The sequence below is a fragment of the Ceratotherium simum genome, chromosome 12 (assembly GCF_057802395.1).
Source record: "Ceratotherium simum simum isolate JZ-2026a chromosome 12, ASM5780239v1, whole genome shotgun sequence".
Lineage (NCBI taxonomy): Eukaryota > Metazoa > Chordata > Mammalia > Perissodactyla > Rhinocerotidae > Ceratotherium > Ceratotherium simum.
The window spans coordinates 72,442,005-72,460,743 of record NC_141911.1 but is presented as its reverse complement, the minus strand read 5'-3'; the positions used below and the strand labels follow the sequence as shown (position 1 = coordinate 72,460,743).

General features: G+C 38.7%; 1 protein-coding gene across 8 annotated transcripts in view; it reads left to right on the top strand.

Moving 5' to 3' along the window:
- Window positions 1-18,739, top strand: part of GSTCD (glutathione S-transferase C-terminal domain containing) — a 126,734-nt gene that overhangs the window by 280 nt on the left and 107,715 nt on the right. For 3 of the 8 annotated variants that reach the window (XM_087437774.1, XM_087437772.1, XM_087437779.1), the window contains exons 2-4: window positions 8,891-9,343; window positions 9,989-10,456; window positions 15,798-16,049. In XM_087437774.1, coding sequence (XP_087293900.1) covers window positions 8,891-9,343; window positions 9,989-10,456; window positions 15,798-16,049 — 1,173 coding nt within the window. Of the gene's footprint in view, window positions 1-73; window positions 175-1,074; window positions 1,244-8,890; window positions 9,344-9,988; window positions 10,457-15,797; window positions 16,050-18,739 lie in introns of those variants that run through there. The other 5 variants (XM_087437776.1, XM_087437775.1, XM_087437777.1 and 2 more) reach the window with 5 other exon arrangements.

Here is an 18,739-nt window from a genome sequence, read left to right as displayed (position 1 = left end):
CTGCGGCGGGCGCGCGGTCCGGGGCCTCTGCCGACGGGGCGGGCGGCTCGGGGGTCGCCGCGCCCCGCGCCCCGAGGCTCCGTGCCCGCCCGACGGCCTCAGGCTCTGCGCGGAGCTGGTTTGAGTTGAGCTTGCGTGGACGCTGCTCGGTCTTCACAGCCGTCGCTGACTCAGGTGCTTCCCGCACAGCCTGCCCGCGTGGGGTAGGGACTGCCCCTTTGTTGATGCCGGGGTCCCGTTCCCCGCCCGGAGTTCCCGACTGTCGGGGACATGCCGGCACCTGAGAAGAGGTCTGGCGCTGAATTATTGATAAAGAAGCCGAGTACTTCTGGTTTTCTAAGCTTTTCTATAGAAACTGTGTTTAAGGGGGGAGATGCAAACGCTGCCTAGAACTAGAGATGTGACTATTTTAAACATGTAATCACGGTTATTTAAGATGGTGAAAATAATTTTGTTATAAATGCAGCTGAGCGATTTGCTGTCATATTTAATAAATGAAATACTAAGCTATGTGAGGTTTTTTTTTTAACCCCTGGTAGGGAGTATACACTACTGAGGGAATTGTCTCAAGCATACTCATTATTTGAAATTATGTTTGACTTACATCTGAAGGCATCATTTTAAGAGGTCTAACTTCAACAATAAGTCGGTGAAAAAAAATCAGATTTAAGAATTGGTTTATCAGTTATTCTGTTCTTTTTACACTTCTACTCCGCTTGCCTGCTTAAATGCTTTAAGCAGAGCTCAAACTTGAACTTCAGTAGCAGTGGACCCATCAAGGTTGCTTTTTTTAAAAACCTGTGTTTACTTTGTAGCTTTTGTATCGCCTGTGACTTGAAATAAGAATAAATACAGAGTATCCAGTTGGCCTAACAGCAACAGTTTAGCAGACCCTGAAACTTAACAAATTCTGAGGCCAATTAAAACATCTGTGGTCTGCACAGTTCCTTAGTATGTGTTGTTTTTACCTTCACGTAGTCAGAGTAGCCTACTGAATTCAGTTACCATTAGTACTTGGAATGTGGGATTAAACCATTGAGATCCTAACAAGCTGTTGTTTGCCGTGGGTTTCAGTACTCCTATTTCAGCTAGCTGGCGTTGCTGACAGTTAGCATGTCCTGCTGTGGCTCCCTGTCAATTATGAGGTCAGGCTGAGCTGCAAGCATCATGATTCCATGGCAACAGAGGATTCCCTGATTCTCCAGAGAGAAGATGGCACACTTCCCTTATGGCTAAGTTTACTGTAAGCTTTTTTACTTTTAAACTTTTTTTTTTTTCACTTCTTGCCCAGATAAGAAAACAGCTCATTTTAATCATAGGATTTTGTCCTCTAGGACTTAACTATATGTGTATCCCTGTATTATATAACGTAATGAACACTGAAACAGCTCAGTTTTTTTCTTTCCTTTTTTAATCTTTAATATCTAAGGTAATTAGCTGCTGTCTAATTCTAGGGGAAGCATTTTTTTAAAAAAATCTATGTTATTGTAAGAAAATAGGATGAGACTTGCAACCAAATAGTGTTATTTTGTGAAATGTATAAAACACAAGCTAAGTTCTACTATTTATAATGTTGAACATTTGATGTAGTAGGGAATTTAAATAAGTTTAAATTTACATTTTAATCTTTAAGAAAAATGAGTTTGTAATTTTTTTCATACTTGTAAACTATTGAACTACTTTGTACAATATAAGCAGTTAATATGCACGTGGACTTAGGGTATCATATTTATATTCTACTATTTTGTGACTCCCTGGCTTTCAGCCTCAGTAACAAACAGATTTTTTCAATATTTGTAGGGAAACCTTTTCAATTCAACATGAATCTCTTACCTTTCCTGAGAAGTTTGGAAATATAAACATAATTTGAGGCTTGCCCATCAAAATTTGTGTTTTTTAATAGTGTCAATTTTTGGAATAGATTATAAATGAAAAATGTTAGCTAGTATTTGTTTCGGGTCTTGCTAACGTGGTAGGTATTGTTCACTTCTCATGACACAGTATATGGTAAATACTGTTATTATTGTCTCCATTTTATAAATGACGTAGCTAAGGCACAGAAAAGTTTTATATTGCTACTAAATATCAGAACCAGGACTTGGACCGTTAGTGAGCTCCAGAGTATAGGCTCCTATCCATTACTTTGTGTTTCTTGGTGTATAAATATTCTACTTGCTAGGTAAGTGTGTAGAATCTAGTTTGGTTCCCAGTTCTCTTGTCTGAATATCAATACACATAAAAACGTCTATGCTTGCTTTACTTACGTGTTTGGGTGGATTCTAGGTATACTTTTTCCAGTTCAGCTCACAGAGGTGGTCTTGTCTCTTCATTTAATTTATACGTAGTTGGCTCTTAGAGTAGATTTATTCATTTGGAAGAGAGAGTGGTGTCAAGAAGAATGAGGCTCGTGTTGTACCAAGACAAAGTTCTCAGTGGTATTCTCATTACAGTGATTACTGTTACTCATTTATGTACTTTCATTATTCATTCCTTGAGTGAAAATTCGAGTCCTGTTAAGCATTGGAGTGGTAAGTGCTATAAAGTAAAAGAGAGCAGGATAAGGGGCAAGGGGGTGATGGGAGTGCTCTTTCAATTCAGGTTGTCAGGAGAGGCTGCCCTAAGTTAATATTCACAGACCGCAGTGAAGTAAAGGAGCAAGCCATGTGAATATCTTGCAGGCAGAGGGAACAGCAAGCACAAAAATTCTCAAGTGGAAGTGTTCCTGGCATCCTCCAAGAACAGCACAGAGAACTGGCTGGGAGAGGGGTGAGCAAGAGGGAGGAGGGGTGGGAGATCAGGTCAGAAAAGAAGGATAGCGAGGAGCACATCAGGCCCCATAGGCCGTGATAGGAAATTTGGATTTTATTCTAAGTGTGCTTGGGAGCAATTGAATGGTTGTGAGCAGAGGATGTGATGTGATTTGTGTTTTTATTTATTTTTATTTTTTATTTTTGGTATGTGTGAGGAAGATCGTCCCTGAGCTAACATCTGTGCCAGTCTTCCTCTATTTTGTATATGGGACCACTGCCATGGCATGGATTGATGACTGGTGTCTGGGTCCGCGCCCAGGATCTGAACCCACGAATCCCGGGCCACTGAAGTGCAGTCCACGAGCTTAACCACTGCGCCACTGGGCCAGCCCCTGGTTTATGTTTTTAAAGGAGCACTGTGACCATTGTTGGATAATGGACTGTTGTGTGGAGGGTGGAGGAAAATAGTTAATAGGCTTTTGCAGTAGTCTTTATAAGAGCTGATGATGACCTGAATTAAGGTGATAGTGGTAGAGGTGCTAAAAAGTTGGATTTCGCATATATCTCAAAGGTAGAAATAGTAGATTATGAGAGAGAAAAAGGAGTTGAGTGAGACTTCAGAGCTGCAGGCCCGAGAATCTGGGTGAAGGGCGTTGCCATTTTACGTGACCACCCAGGGAAGAGGAACAGGTTTAGAAAAATGCCCAAGTGGAGATGTCACGTAGGACATAGGTGTCCTGAAGCTCAGGGGAAAGGGTGTAGCTGAGATGACCAGAGGAGTCGTGGGTGACATTTAAACCCACGGCATTGGAGATCAGCTAGAACAGTGCTGTTAAATGGTGAGTCGTGGCCCTTTAACGGGTCATCAAATCAGTCTAGTGAGTACTAACCAGCAGTAAAAAGTAAGAAGAAGAAAGAAGCACAAAGTAAAAAGTATCAGATAAATTCATGTAGTAGGATATTCCTTTGTGATTCTTTTGTTTCAGTTTTATTCAGTGTATAATGAGTTGCATTGTAAAATTTATTTCTTATTACGAGGCATGAGCAGAAGTTCGAAAGCCAGTAATCCAAGGAGTGAGTGTAGATTGAGAATAGGGCAAAGCACTGAGCCACAGGTCACTGAGAGGTCCAGGGAGTATCCAATAAAGGGAATCAGGAAAGAACTTAATCCAGTGCTGAGAACTGTCGAATAGCCTCACTTTTATTTATTTTTTATTTTTTTAAGACTAGTTCTTTTTTTTTTTTTTTTTGTGAGGAAGATCAGCCCTGAGCTAACATCCGTGCTAATCCTCCTCTTTTTGCTGAGGAAGACCAGCTCTGAGCTAACATCTATTGCCAGTCCTCCTCCTTTTTTTTTTCCCCAAAGCCCCAGTAGATAGCTGTACGTCATAGTTGCACATCCTTCTAGTTGTGAATAGCCCCACTTTTAGAACTGAGGTTTTTATCAAGGATTACTGAGACCAGCACAATTGCTTAGAAAAACATAGTTTCTGATGATTTTTACTTTGGTGAAATTGTTGTTGCAATGTAACTGCAATATGCTTCAATTTATGAAATTCTAAGTTTATAAAATAGTGCTATTTATATTAGAAAAATACCAATTTCTGAATGTTTTCAAATAAGATCCCTTTATAGATTCAATTAATGCTTTTGGATTGATGTACAATTCCCATTCATGTAATGGAAATAAAATGTACTTTTAAGAATTGTGAGGATTTGGGCCCGCCCCGTGGCTCAGAGGTTAAGTGCGCGCGCTCCGCTGCTGGCGGCCCGGGTTTGGATCCCAGGCGCAAACTAACGCACCACTTCTCTGGCTATGCTGAGGCCGCGTCCCACGTACAGCAACTAGAAGGATGTGCAGCTATGACATACAACTATCTACTGGGGCTTTGGGGGAAAAATAAATAAATAAAACTGAAAAAAAAAAGAATTATGAGGATTAGAAGTAATGTATAGAAGTTCTCTGTGCTTAGCACATAGTGGGTGGACAATAAAATGTATGCAACATTATTTAGAATTGTATTCTTTTTATTCATTTAACATTTATTAAGCTCTTATCAAGTTCCAGGCAGACTGATAATTTCTTATTCGAAAACAAATCAACTGGTCAATATTTTGTTGCAGTTATGCGCTTTTTGGTCTTTATCTGTTATGTAATATATAACTTATCTTTTATCTATTATGTAATATTTAGTTGCTGTAGATCCAGACTTAAATTTGGAGCACAAAACTTTCAAACTTTTTCCAGCTTCTGGTGAAGCATGCTTATTTTCAATACATTTATTGTATTTTTTTTCTTTCTCTCTCTTTATATATACATACGCATGGGGTGAAGTAGTAAAATGGTTTTAGATAAGAAAACACCTATAAACTCTTTTCGCTTTTCATATGTGAAATGTTTCAACTTATCAACACCAAGATATATTAATTAGAAGGAGAATGCAATAAAGTTTCGATGCCTAAAATGTTAAAACTATGATTTCCGTTATTCAAAAGTATCTTTGAAGATTCCCAAGTATGAAACTCAAGTTTAGATATTTTCTTTTTGCCTATTTATTCCCTCTGCAACAATCCCAAGCAGACTGGCCTGTCCAGGGAAGAGAGGCACACTCCGTCAGCTCCGACCAGCTCCTAGAGTCTGTGGTTCTGTCTGTGGCTTTCGCCCCCATTTCAGGGGCAGTTGCAGTGTGGCACCTGTCAGAGCTGGGAAGAGCAGATGACACTGCTTCTGTGCCTGGCAGGAGCGTTGTATGGAGTACCAAGAGCTGTGGCCCAGGAGCCCTGGAGACCCAGAAAATGGCTCCACAGTACCTGCCTTTCTAAAGCTCATGGCATAAAACTAATGAACTAAGGCACTCTCTAGGGAGAAACGGAGAAGAATAAAGAGGGCTTTCTTTTGCCTATGGTATTTGCAAAGTTTAAGGAAAAACTGTTGTACTCTGTTGAAAAATTAAAGACAGTACAAGCCAAAAACGGACCAAATTTGTACAGGTTTGCTAATACTTAATATTTATTTTAGAAATTACATTAGTATTTAATGGGGAGAAATTGCCCCAGGGGAGTCAATTTTTTTTAACTCCAAGATCATTAAGTAACATTTTTAATCTCCCAGGGAAAAAAACACCAACATCTATATTGAAAAAAATAAATTTGTGTTAAGAATCAACAGTACTTTGTATTTTCTCTCAGGCATCTCGTTAATTTTTAGGTCTCTCCACGGGCAGGTTATTGCTCTTCTATTTTGTTGACATGTAGTGTTTATTAAGTGCTCACAGAGAGAAGAGTTTATAGAATATGGAAAAGCCTGTTCTTGAGGTTCCTATGTGCCTTGGAAAGTGGTAAAATACATGGACCCTAATTTCTTTTTTTGATATTTCTACATATCCTAAATTAAAAGCTTATAGAATTGCATGATGTTGTTTTCAGTTTTTTTTTTTAAAAAATGTTAGGACTAGTCTCATAATTACTGTTTCCTAGACTGCTGGGCAAATGAGGAAATTGATGATGTTTTCTTTCAAATCTGCTTGAAGCTCTTAGGGATCTTCCTTATGTAGTCCACTGTCAGAAGAGGGAGTTAACAAGGATTGGGAAATTAGTCAGCAATAGATGTACAGGGGCAAATTCCTTAGAGACTATCAGTTTCCTAGAAAATGTTGTTTTCTTTTGCCTGTGAGCTTTAGTAAGCACCCTTTAATGTTTTAAAATCGGCTCTAGGTGCCAAAAAAGACCCTCAAAAAGGTAAGCTCAGGGAGAAAATGGCTTCTACAGGTTAAAAAGTTGTTGCTTTTAAATTACATGAGGCACCGGCCCAGTGGCATAGTGGTTAAGTTTGCACATTCTGCTTCAGCGGCTCGGGGTTCACTGGTTCGGATCCTGGGTGCAGACCTATGACGGCTCATCAACCCATGCTGAGGTGGCATCCCACATAGAAGAGCTACAACTCTACAACTATGATATACAACTATGTGCTGGAGCTTTGGGGAGAAAAAAGAAAAAAGAGGAAGATTGGCAACAGATGTTAGTGTAGAGCCAATCTTCCTTTAAAAATATATAAATTATATGAAATAATTTTCCCCTAGATAATCTTTTAAAGAAACAACAAACCATGGTGCAGATCTGTTATGTTTTAATAAAAGAAATGTAAAACAGTAGGTTATTTACATTATCAAGAAGTTTTCTAAGACAGTACTAACTATATCCCTTTGTTATAATTAGCTCTCTAATAAATTTGAGGACCAAGAAGCTTAAAGAGTATTTGACTATTTTGCTTTTGATTAAAAAAAATTAAGAAATTTAGAATATTAAAGGAAGTTTAGTGTGTTGAAGGTTTCCTAAAATTAAGGGTAAACTAATATTTCAAATACACTTAAAAGAAAGAGTTGAATGTGTACTTTTTAAAGGCTTCTAAAATAATGTTTCCTCTAATATGCCCTCTTCCTATTACATGCTTTCGTGGTGAGTGCTTTTAGAGTGCCATCTAGTGTCAAGTTTGGAATTGTGATTTATGGATTAGCGTGTGGGGAATTTAGACCCGGGAAACGTATAAATCAAAGACTTGTGATAGTTGACAAAAGTCTTAAGGACTATGAATTGAAAATACCTATCAATAATTTGACCTTAAAAATGTGTATGTTTGCATCTTTAAAATAACCAGTGTATATATTCATCCACACACCCATTCAACAGACACTTCTTGATTATATGCACATATATGTAGATAGCGGGCCCTGTTTTAGGCATAGCAGTGAGTGAAACAAAATTTCTACTCTCATGGAACATTTTAGTTGGGGGAGACTAAATAAATATACAGCATGTTACAACAGTGATAAGTGCTGTGAAGAGAAGCATAGAAGGGGAGAGAGGTTTTTTCAGGGAAGATGGAGTTGGGGCTCACAATTTGAATACAGTAGCCAAGGAAGATGGCAGTTAGAGGTTGATATGTGAGTAAATACCTGAAGGAGATGAGGGAGTTTACCAGGCTCTGGAAATAGCCAGTGCAAAGGCCCTGTGGTAGGAATGTACCTAGTGTTCTAGAGGAATTACAAGCCACTTTGGCTGGAGCAGTGGGTGATGAGGAGAGTTAAGATGAACTCAGAGACACAGAAAGAAGATTAGATCAAAGAGATCTTCATAGGCCATTGTAGGAACTTTGCCTTTTCTCTGAGTAGGATGGGAAGACGCTGGAGGGTTTGAGCAGAGTGGTGACATGATCTTCATTTTTGACAGGATCCCTTTGGCTGCTTTGTTGAGAATAGACTGCAGGGGGAGGGAGGATGGGAAGCAGAGTAAGGAGGCAGTTGCTGTAATTTGGAAGAAAGGTGACGGCTCCTTGGATCACAGTGGAAGCAGCGGAGATGGTGGAAGTGGTCAGATTCCAGACATATATTGAAAGCAGACCAAAATAAGTTGTTAACAGACTGCTTGTGGAGGTGGAAAGGAAAGAGTAATTACAAGTGACTCCCCAGGTTTTTGGCCTGAGTAGCTAGAGGGATGGTGTTCCATTAACAGAGGGGAAAGATACCTGAGGAGCAAGTTTTGGGGTGGGGGAGAATAAGGAACTTAACTTGGAACATGTTAACTTTGAGATGCCTCAGCTATCAACATCTAAGTGAAGGGGAAATTCGAATATTTTTCTTTTGTGATTCAGCATGCAATAGCTCATCACATATCAAAACCCATTTACTTCAGGGGAATCCATTTCTCATGGAGAAATGAATATTTCCCCCCAATTATTATATTGTAGGGTCGTAAAACAGCAGTGTGTGAGGACCACCATTGTCAAATCTTCTCAGGGCTGTTATCCCCAGACAACTCTCAGTATGTTGGTTCTTATTTCCTATTTTATTCATGTCTTGTTCTCACCTGTACTGAGCCCCAGAGTACTTGATTGGGAGAGTTCTGTTGCAAAGCTCCTGAGGCATGCTCATTTTAAAGGAGCTGGGTGTAAAATCACCCCTAAGACCAGTTAATTGCACAGGGTGGAAATTTTTCTTTTGGAAGTCATTTATTCAGTCCAGGAACAAATCTTGTGGAATCTTATCTATCACAAATCCTTGCTGAATTCTAGACAGGCTTTTAAAATATTCGTCTTTTATGTAAGCTTCTAAATATTTATATTCTAAGGCCTATAACCACTTCAGTTTATGCTTCAGGTGACCCAACGCAAGAAGAAAATGAAAGGCATTAAGAAAAATCTTACAGAAGAACATCTATATCTGGACTTTTCTCACCAAGTAGAAGGATGCATCTTTCCTCTTCATACATCTGTAACTTTATTTTTGTTATCATATTGTGACTGCAAAATCTTTAAAGTTTGCTTAGTCCTTACTGCAGAAAGTACAGATATTTCACTACTTAAAAATGTACTGTCCCAGGATGTTGAAGTACAGATTATTTCAAGGCAGGAGCTTCCACCGATAGTCCAGAATTGCTGTTTACCTGCAGTAGTAGAAAGACCAGACAATTTTTGTAGAGCAGGACTTGCTGTTGTACTGAGACACATAATCCAGAAATCACATGAAGCAGACCCCTCAAAGAAGGAAATCTTGGAACTTCTGGGTTTTAAGAAGACTTGCTTGAAAGCCTGTGCTGAAGTAAGTATAATGTCTCTTTTCTGTTATTTAAAGCCATATAGCGATAACACATTCATCTGAACATTTATTTTAACTTTCTACTGGAAACTAAAATTTCATTTACTTAAAAGCCCTACAGTAACCAATGCAATACTAGTTAAGTAGCCCATTGTGTATGCCAATATTTCAGTGCAGTATTGGACAAATAAGAATTTAAAATTTAATTTGTGAGGTTTGGAGACATTATTTCTAGCCTATGACTTCTTTTTTATTTTAATTGCATTGAGGATTTTTAAAGGGAACTTTCTCATATGAACAGGAGCTCAGGTAGCAGTGCTTTGGAAACCTGCTTCTTTAGGGATAGTGTGCTCTAAAGGCTGTGGGCATGAGGGTTTATTCAGTAAGGATGCAGGAGAGCATGTGTTCCAGATACAGGAATGCTAAACCTCCATTGTTTAATGTTAGCATTTCTGAAGCACTGTATGTGCTCTTGTGTCTCTGTTTGTGCTCAATGTGTCTCTTGATACAGCATGAAAGCCTAGCCCAGGGATGGTTTAGCTCAAGACTTAAATTTTCTAACCCAGTCTTATTTCCCAATAGAAAGTTATTTTTCTTCAAGCTATGTTGAAAGTAAGGAATCCTAACATTTCTTGTTTTGTTTTGTAGGTTAGTCAGTGGACCAGGCTGTGTGAACTCACCATCCCTTTAGCTATTGAGAATTTTCTCAAAGAATCTTGTGACCAGCACCCCACTATCCCTGCAGAAATACTACAGCTGGAGAAAAAGCTCAGCGAGCCTGTGAGAGTGCACAACGATGACAAACACCGTCGGCAGAAGCTGAAGCAGCAGAAGGCTGCTGGAGCGGGGCCTGCCCCTGCCCAGGAGAAAGCGAAGGGCCAGACCCACAGACAGGAAGCGCTGGAGGAGCTGGACTCTTCGTTCCGGAGCCTGGAACTAAAAGTGGCCTTCTCAAAGTTCACGGTGCAGGAAGACCCAGCTGCTCCCAACAGGGAACCTTCTCACATCAGAAGGGCGGGCACTTCCGCCCTTCCTCCCCTGGAGCACGTCTTTGCAGAGGGCCTGTACTTCACTTTGGCGGACCTCGTGCTCCTGCCCTGCATCCATCACTTTTTGGTAAGGCCCATCTGGAGTGGGAATGTCACTCTGTTTCAGTGCATGAAAGTGCTGAGGCTGGGTCTGCTTCTTACTGTCATTCTGCTCCTGGGCAAGTTGTTAACATCTGTCTCCATTTTCTTCTCTGTAGAATAGAGATGATAATACTACTATCTCATAGGGTGGTGTGAGGATAGAGGGCAGTTTGAAGTGTGGTGAACAGTGTTGGCACACAGTAAGCTCTCCGTAAACATTAGTGATTATTATGACCTTTAATCTTGAGTTGCTAAAATGTAGCAATTGTTATGATTAGCAATTTCAAATTGCTGTTGTGATTACCTTCTAATATTAGAGGTTCCAGTGTTAAAACACTAAAAAATCTTGTCAACTATATTTTGTAATTAAATAGTCACTTGAAATACTAATTTCATTGTTAGGTATTATCAAATCAGAAATATTTTATCCTTATCTGTGTGCTGCTCTGTTCTCCATAAGATTACATGGGAAGTTTTCTTTCCTAGTAGAGGGATAGATAGATATATCCCTCCCTCCCCCCATGTGGAGGAAAAAAGAACAGGGTGAAAATATATCAAAGTGAACATGGGAAGCTATAGCTCTTTGCAGCTTTCCAGTTGGTTTTCAAGAGCTGCATTTTTCTTGCTTTGAAGTATTTCACCTTTTCCCATGTAAAGAATCAGATGTCAGATTTCATTCTCGTTGTATGTCACCAACACTTCAGGTATCTATTGACAGATGAGAAAAGACTTCTAATGGAAATCTGTATATTTGGAGGCCGGTGCTTCACTAATAAGTTAGATGATCAATCAGTTGGCATTTTCTTAAAGACCATTTCTCTTTTCTTCAAAATAGAAACAAAAAAAGATTGGAAACCAAAATAACTTCAGAATTAAAGGATGTAAAAGAGAGAGATTCAGGGATTGTTGAGATGTTGGTTAGTGTTTTAAATGTTGTATGTATTCATAGTGTCCATGGTGCTGGGTGGGAGGAAAACTCAATTTTTTTTTTCTCCTAGTCGGATGATTTCTACATTCTCTTATCTCTGAGCCCTCCCCTTTATTACCAACTCAGTCATTAGAGCAGTCAGTTGATACATATTGTGAAATAGTGTTGGTGTTCATGGCTTCTTGGTCTTCTTGGATAACTGTTTCTAATTTCATAAGAATTGAGTCAAAGTGGCACAACCGTTAATTCATTCAAGAAATTTATCGAAAGCCTACTGTATATGCCAGACACCGTTGTAGGCACTAGGAATGCAGTGATGAACAAGGCAGATGAGGTCCCAGCCCTCAGGCAGTTAATATTCTAATAGGGGAAGATGGAAATGAACAAGTAAGCAAAAAATATGTATTTAAATATGTTAAGTGCTACAAAGAAAATAAAATAAGGTGATAGAGAAGACAAGTATTTGCTTTCAAACTCAATGAAATATAAAAAATTGGATTCACCTCCGAGAAGGTGCTTTTTGGATCATTATCCAGACATCCATCTTCAGCTAGTTTGCATTTGATTTAGCTTAATTTAAATACTATTTACCCGATTAGTAACTGAGAGGATTTTTTCTCCTCTCCACTCAGATAGGACATCTACCTGACTACTACTGAGTAAACCTACCTAATACACTGAGGAACTTGGTTTAAAATAGGAGAAAATGTGTACACACAGCCTTTTCTAGTACATGTATTCTATGATTAAATTCTTCTCTTTTGACGTTTATATGTAAACTCATTCTCAAAATATTTTCCTTTCTTTGTATTTTTCTTGGATCTGCACATTTTCTTTCAGGAAGTAGTTTTCTTTGCCAAAGCCTTGGTGTTATTTCTGTTATATTTATTTTCTTCCTTTAAGTCATCTTGGCTCAAGAAGCAGTCGTTTTAGTTCGGATAGCAGCTGTGATGCCAAGCCCTGTGCTTGCATTGACACACATGGAGGTGATGGAGCGGCAGTCCAGACGACCAGAGTCAGGATCCACTTCAAGATCAGGGTCAGAAACACAGAGCTGAACCTAGAATATAAAAGAGCAGTCAATTTTGCTAAGTCGAGTTTTGGAAAACCAGGGGTCAAAATTAGAAGACTTTGGGAAAACACCCAGTTCTGCTGAACAGAAAAAAGTCAAAGATGCAAAGCAACAGCAGGTAGAGTGGTGAGGTGTTGAGACCTGCTCCAGGCGTCTCGTCCTCTGCCCAGGGTATTAGAGCGCAAAGTCACCCTCTGAGGGCCCAGCACTTCTTCACGGCAGGTTCCTGACAAAACCCTCCCCTCTGGAAAGTTTTAGAAATCGATTAAAAAGGAATAAACTAAAATGCACACTTCTCATGACTGTCCCTCCTTTACTTTGCTAGAATCTTCTAGTATATGGTATAGCGGCAACTGGGAGCAATGGCAGTGGGTGGCCACCCCGGGCACTGTCCTGCTGCTCCCTCATAGCAGACAGCTGGGTGGTCATCCTGGTGAGCAGGTGCACTTTTCTGGGTGACTCCACTCCTGTAAGGTGGGGAAGGTGCCATTGATGAAGTCTTTTTCTAACTGGAACACTTTGACTTAATATTCTACATTTTAATTTCTAATGCTTAGAACTGAGTTTTTAAAGGACGACTCATTGATTGCTAAAGTAAAATCATTGTAGAAATTGATTTTTGAGCAAAAATACTTATATCAAACAACTCTGTCAGTGTCCTCATTGACATAAAATAGGGAATAAAATGGAGATCTCACTACTGGCTGGCATATTGCAAAAATCATGGATGCCACTCGAGTGGTTAATTTGTATTTTCCATGTCCTCTCCTATGCATTAAGTCCTGAAGGGTTTTCGGTTTCAACCCACCAGTTCTAATCTCTAAGTGAAAAACACAAAACTGGGATGCTATTTCCATTGAGATAAGTTATTTACTATTCTTTACCCTGTTTGCACTGCTCACCCATACGTTTGTTAGTTATGATACGGTTTCGAAAGAGTAGACATGACTAAGGAAATGATGCAAAATAAGAAGAAAATATTTTGTATGTTGAATGATACGTAAGTAATGCAGAGGAGGAGACGTTGTGGATAAATGTAACATCTTGCTTCTCTTTTGATTCAGACAAGTTTTTCTGCCCCTTATTACAGTTAACTGCAAAGCCAGGAGGGTTTTATTTTGTGTTCTTGGTAGCAATAATTTTTTACTGTTGCTTTAAGAATAACTTCTCTTATTTTCTTGTCCTTAAGTAACTGTGATATTTATAATGGTTTTGATATTATCAGCCAGGTAACTTTTTTTTTTAAATCATTTCTAAGGAACAGATTTAATTTTCATCTCACATTTTTCATTAGCCACTTCCTTAAGTATATCTTCTTGAGTGTAGTGAATGTGGTTCGGTACCTCCTGAGCTGTCTGGATGTTAGTAGAGCCACCTGGCATAAGTGGGATGACCTGTCGTGAAGAGTAAAACTCTTCAATTTCTTTTGAACATGAATTATTGTTACTTAATCACAGCTTATTTTCAAAAGGAAGGACAGATGCCATGTGCATCTAACAAATAAGAGTAAGTCGCTGCCAAGGAGGGTAAGGCAAGTGAGGAAAGGAGAACATTTCGTATTTGATTAATTTATCGTGGCTTAACCAGAATTCCCTTAACACATAATCTGTTTCCGGGCAATTAAGAATTTTGGTGAGAATTATAAACTTTATGGCTCCCAGGGTAGTACCATTTAGACAGTGTTTTTCAAACTTTTAAATTTCACAGTAAATAATGCATTCTATAAGATGACTGAGCAGACAAATATACATCTTTATATTATATATTTAAAAACATATAAATACTTGCAAAATAACCCACCTGACTAGATGCTGTGTACTCTGATATTTTCTATTTTATTTCATTTTTTAAAAAAATCTAGGGGCCGGCCCGGTGGCGCAAGTGGTTAAGTGCGCGCTCTCCACTGCGGCAGCCCAGGGTTCACCTGTTCGGATCCCGGGTGAGCACCGAGGCACTGCTTGCCAAGCCACGCTGTGGCAGCGTCCCATATAAAGTGGAGGAAGATGGGCACAGATGTCAGCCCAGGGCCAGTCTTCCTCAGCAAAAAGAGGAGGACTGGCAACGGATGTTAGCTCAGAGCTGATCTTCCTCACGAAAAAACAAAAATCTACTGTGGGGGCCGGCTTGGTGGCATAGTAGTTAAGTTTGTGCGCTCAGCTTCGGCAGCCCGGGGCGCAGACCTACACACCGCTTATCAAGCCATGCTGTGTCAAGTGTCCCACATGTAAAGTAGAGGAAGATGGGCACAGATGTTAGCCCAGGGCCAGTTTTCCTTAGCAAAAAGAGGATTGGCAGCAGATGTTAGGTCAGGGCTAGTCTTCCTCACCAAAAAAAATCTGTGTTGATTTCACAACCTCTTAATGGGTCATAAACCGTAGTTTGGAAAATGCTAATTTAGGGGATTATTCCTTGAGATTAACAGATGGTTCCTTGATCATTTGTTCGTGCACTCAACAGAGTGAACATTTTTTGCAAAGCAGTATTTTAAGTGCTTGCAGTATACAAAGAGAGTTAGACATAAACCTTGCCCTTATAATCAATTACTTGTGCTTATTTAACGTTCAAGTCCAGTTAAAATAGAGTAAAATATATATGTGTGTGAGTATTTCATTAATTTTCTGGCTCCTGCTTTGATACTGATTATTGCTAGATATATTGGTAGAGATTTTCTGTGACTTGACCTTTTTACTTATCTCTCTGTTCATAATCATAAGACATAATCTGTGACGTTATAACTGTTTCTATGGAAACAACATTCAGTGCCTCACAAAGAAGCAAGAACATTCTGATTTTTAATGAAATTGAAGTTTAGTGGTGGTGCTAGGGAGAAAGCATCTGATCAAGAGAAAACAAAAAAAAATTAATTTACATTAGGAGTAATGGTTTCAAATTTTTCTAATTTGAATAAATAAAAGCCTTACTTTAAGGGCTTCGTCACAATAAAAAGAAACTACTGATAAATGCAGCTACGTGAATAAATCTCGAAAACATGAAGCTACGTGAAGAAAGACACACATTTCATGATCCCGTTTATGTGAAATTCTAGGAAAGATAAAATGATATGCATGGAAAGCAGATCTGTGATTACGTGCAGCTGACAGGGGAGCAAAGGTGGACTGCAGATGGTCACAGGGGACTTTCTGGTGTGATGGTGTTCCAGGACTGGAGGATTGTGGTAGTTGCACAACTGTATAAATTACTAAAATTCGTTGTTTGAACTGCACACTTAAAATGTGTGAATTTTATGATATGGAAAGTTACTTTGATATAGCTGTTGTGAACAAAACAGATATGTATAGTAATGGGTTTTGTTCTTTGCCCGCCTAGGTAATTATCTGCAGGAAACTTTCTGAAAGGCTGGTAGAATTTCCACTGCTGGCCGCCTGGTACCAGAGAGTTCAGGAGGTGCCAAGAGTGAAAACAGCAGCTTCTCGCTGTGGGATCCAGTTTCTCCGTTTACCAGAGTTGCCGACCACCCCCAGCGAACAGCACCCAAACGTCAGCGAGACCCCTGGGGCAGAGGAGCACAATGACCCTTCGTTTATAGGAGGCCCGAGACCAACTATGACCAAGTTAATGGTACTAAAACCGTTTTTATTAACATTTTCTTTGCAAAAGTCCATGTCACAATGTTGCCGAGCATTCCACCCCAACTTGTAATCATTTATTGACATTGTTTTTGTTATAAATTTTATTTGTAGCTATCTTATATCACTCGACCAATTAATATTTCTGCTAGTCTTTTGTATTTATGTGAGATATAGTAAATTGAAGATTTTTAATATTGTTTGTCTTTAGAGCCAAATAAGTCAGAATATATATTTTTGAATAGTATTTTTCTTAAAACTTTTCTTTTTATATTCAAGACACTGAAGTCATATTACACCTGGTCAGATTTATTGTTTTTAACCTGATGTTTTTCTGTTGCAAAGATTTGGTCTCAGTTCTTTAATTTTGAGATGATGATTTGAATTACAGAAATATATAGATGAATATCTCAATTTACTTTCCAAAGTTTTGTCTAAATTTTAAGATTTTTTAATTCTTTGAATTTTGTTTTGACTTTATTCTTTGATTTTAATGCCTTTTTATATGGTAAGAACACATATGATTTATTTTTCTCTCTTTGCAGCATAATTTGTTTCTAACAGTACTAATTGTAAAAATTTTCACCAATAAGTTTTCTTTTCTCTACCATTCAAAACAATGTACAAAAATTTTTTGCTTTTAACCTAGACTATTTGAAGATTTATTTGAACAAAGAATTCATAAGTAATTCGAGCTATTCATCTGAGTTGTACTGGAAAACTATTCATTGTATTTTCCTACTTGGGTTAGGAAGTATTGTAGTTCTATAGTTAACAGCAAGTTTGCTGATTTAGAAAAAAACAAGAAGATTTTAGTAGTGACACCAGTCCCTTAGCTCTTCAGCTAAGCTTTGTGGTAGCCTAGTGATGAAATAATGAAACAGGATTATATAGTTGAGTTTAGAAGATATCAAAGCTTGTCCAAAGTTTGATAAGTCTTGATCAGATAGTTAACTGTACAGAGATCTCTCATTCATCTCCTGAGTGTTTTTAAATAAATAATCAGGAGAGTAATCTGCTTTGTATTAAAATACTAATTTTTAAAATTTCAACAAACCGAGATTCTGTGCTTTTAATTCACGTTTATGCAGAGTCTTGAAAGAAAGATTGGTATTCAGATTTTTCTATCTCTGGTTTTCCAGCAATAGAATAACATTAGGAAAGACATTTGCATTTTATACATTTGAAAATATTTATAAACAAAGAGATAACTAAAAGTTAAATTCAGAAAAAGTCAATAAATAATGTAAAAATAAGCCCTTTTATAATACTATAAAAAATATATAGGAATCCTGAAATTTTTAATTTAAGGGGATGTGTTAGTTCAGGTCCTCTAAGAAGCAGACCCTAATATGGAGTTAGATGTGCAAGAGGTCTGCTGAGGGAAACGTCTCTGAGGGAAAGTGGGGAGGGAGCCAGAGGAGGCTGGGAGAGCCTTAGGCCGTGAGGCAAGTTTGACCCCCGTGCCTGAGACAGGAAAGGAGGGAAGGTTGGGTCAGAAAAGTCTTAGACTTCAGTATAGTTCTAAGAAAGTTTTGGCGAGCCAGTGGGGAATCCTTGAGCTGGAATCATCTGTGAGAGAGTTCCATGTTTTTCAGGAATGGGTCTGCTACTCTCAGTCGTTGGCTTGGGAGCAGTCCATGGGAACACTATGCTGGGGACCAGGTGACAGGTCTTGTCCCAGCTTTGTAGCTCAGCTAACATTGCCTCCTGTCTTTCAACCAGAGGGTCTCAATTTCTCCATTTATGAATTAGGAGAGTGAAGTAGACCTTCTGTACGATTCATTTCTGATTTTAAATCTTATGATTGTATACAAGTTGAGTGGGACGTTACATCCACAATTTTTTAGAAAGGAAGAGTTCAAATCTGAAAATGTTAAAATTTCAATTTTCATTTAATTTAACTTGATAGTATATATCAGATACAATAATTTTTCTTTTTATTTGTTTTGTTTTTTGTTTTTTGTGAGGAAGATGAGCCCTGAGCTAACATCTGTTGCCAATCTTCCTCTCTTTTGCTGAGGAAGATTGGCCCTGGGCTAACATCCGTGCCCATCTTCCTCTACTTTATGTGGGACGCCTGCCACAGCATGGCTTGATGAACAGTGCTTAGGTCCACGCCCGGGATCTGAACCTGTGAACCCCAGGCTGCGAGAAACAGCACATAAACTTAACCACTACACCACTGGGCCAGCCCTGACAGGGCATTGTTTTTGCTACTGACTAGTGAATTTCTCTATTGACATATATTTTGAAAGACAATGAGTATTATATCAAATTAATGTATTATATGAATGTATTAATTTTATTTATACTGTAACTTTTCATTTCTGTATAGTTACAGTATGTTCTGCCAATTACATGAGGACACATGAAAGTGGTGCTGAGTGGATGCCTAAGATAGGAAGGTTTTTCTTAGGAACATGCACATCTCACCTTTTTTTTTTTTGGTCTGTTTTCTTTGACACAATCTTGCCTCCAAAATTTCCCTTATTCTCCAGAGGTTTTAAATTTGTTTATTCATTCAGTCAGTTAAAAAAAGTCCACATATCTCCTAAACCCCAGGCATTGTTCTGAATGTTGGCTACATGAAGGACAAATTGGATTGCCCTCATAGAGCTTAGATTCTGGTGTGGGAGGTAAACAAAGGAAAAACACCAATAAATGTATAACACATTAGGT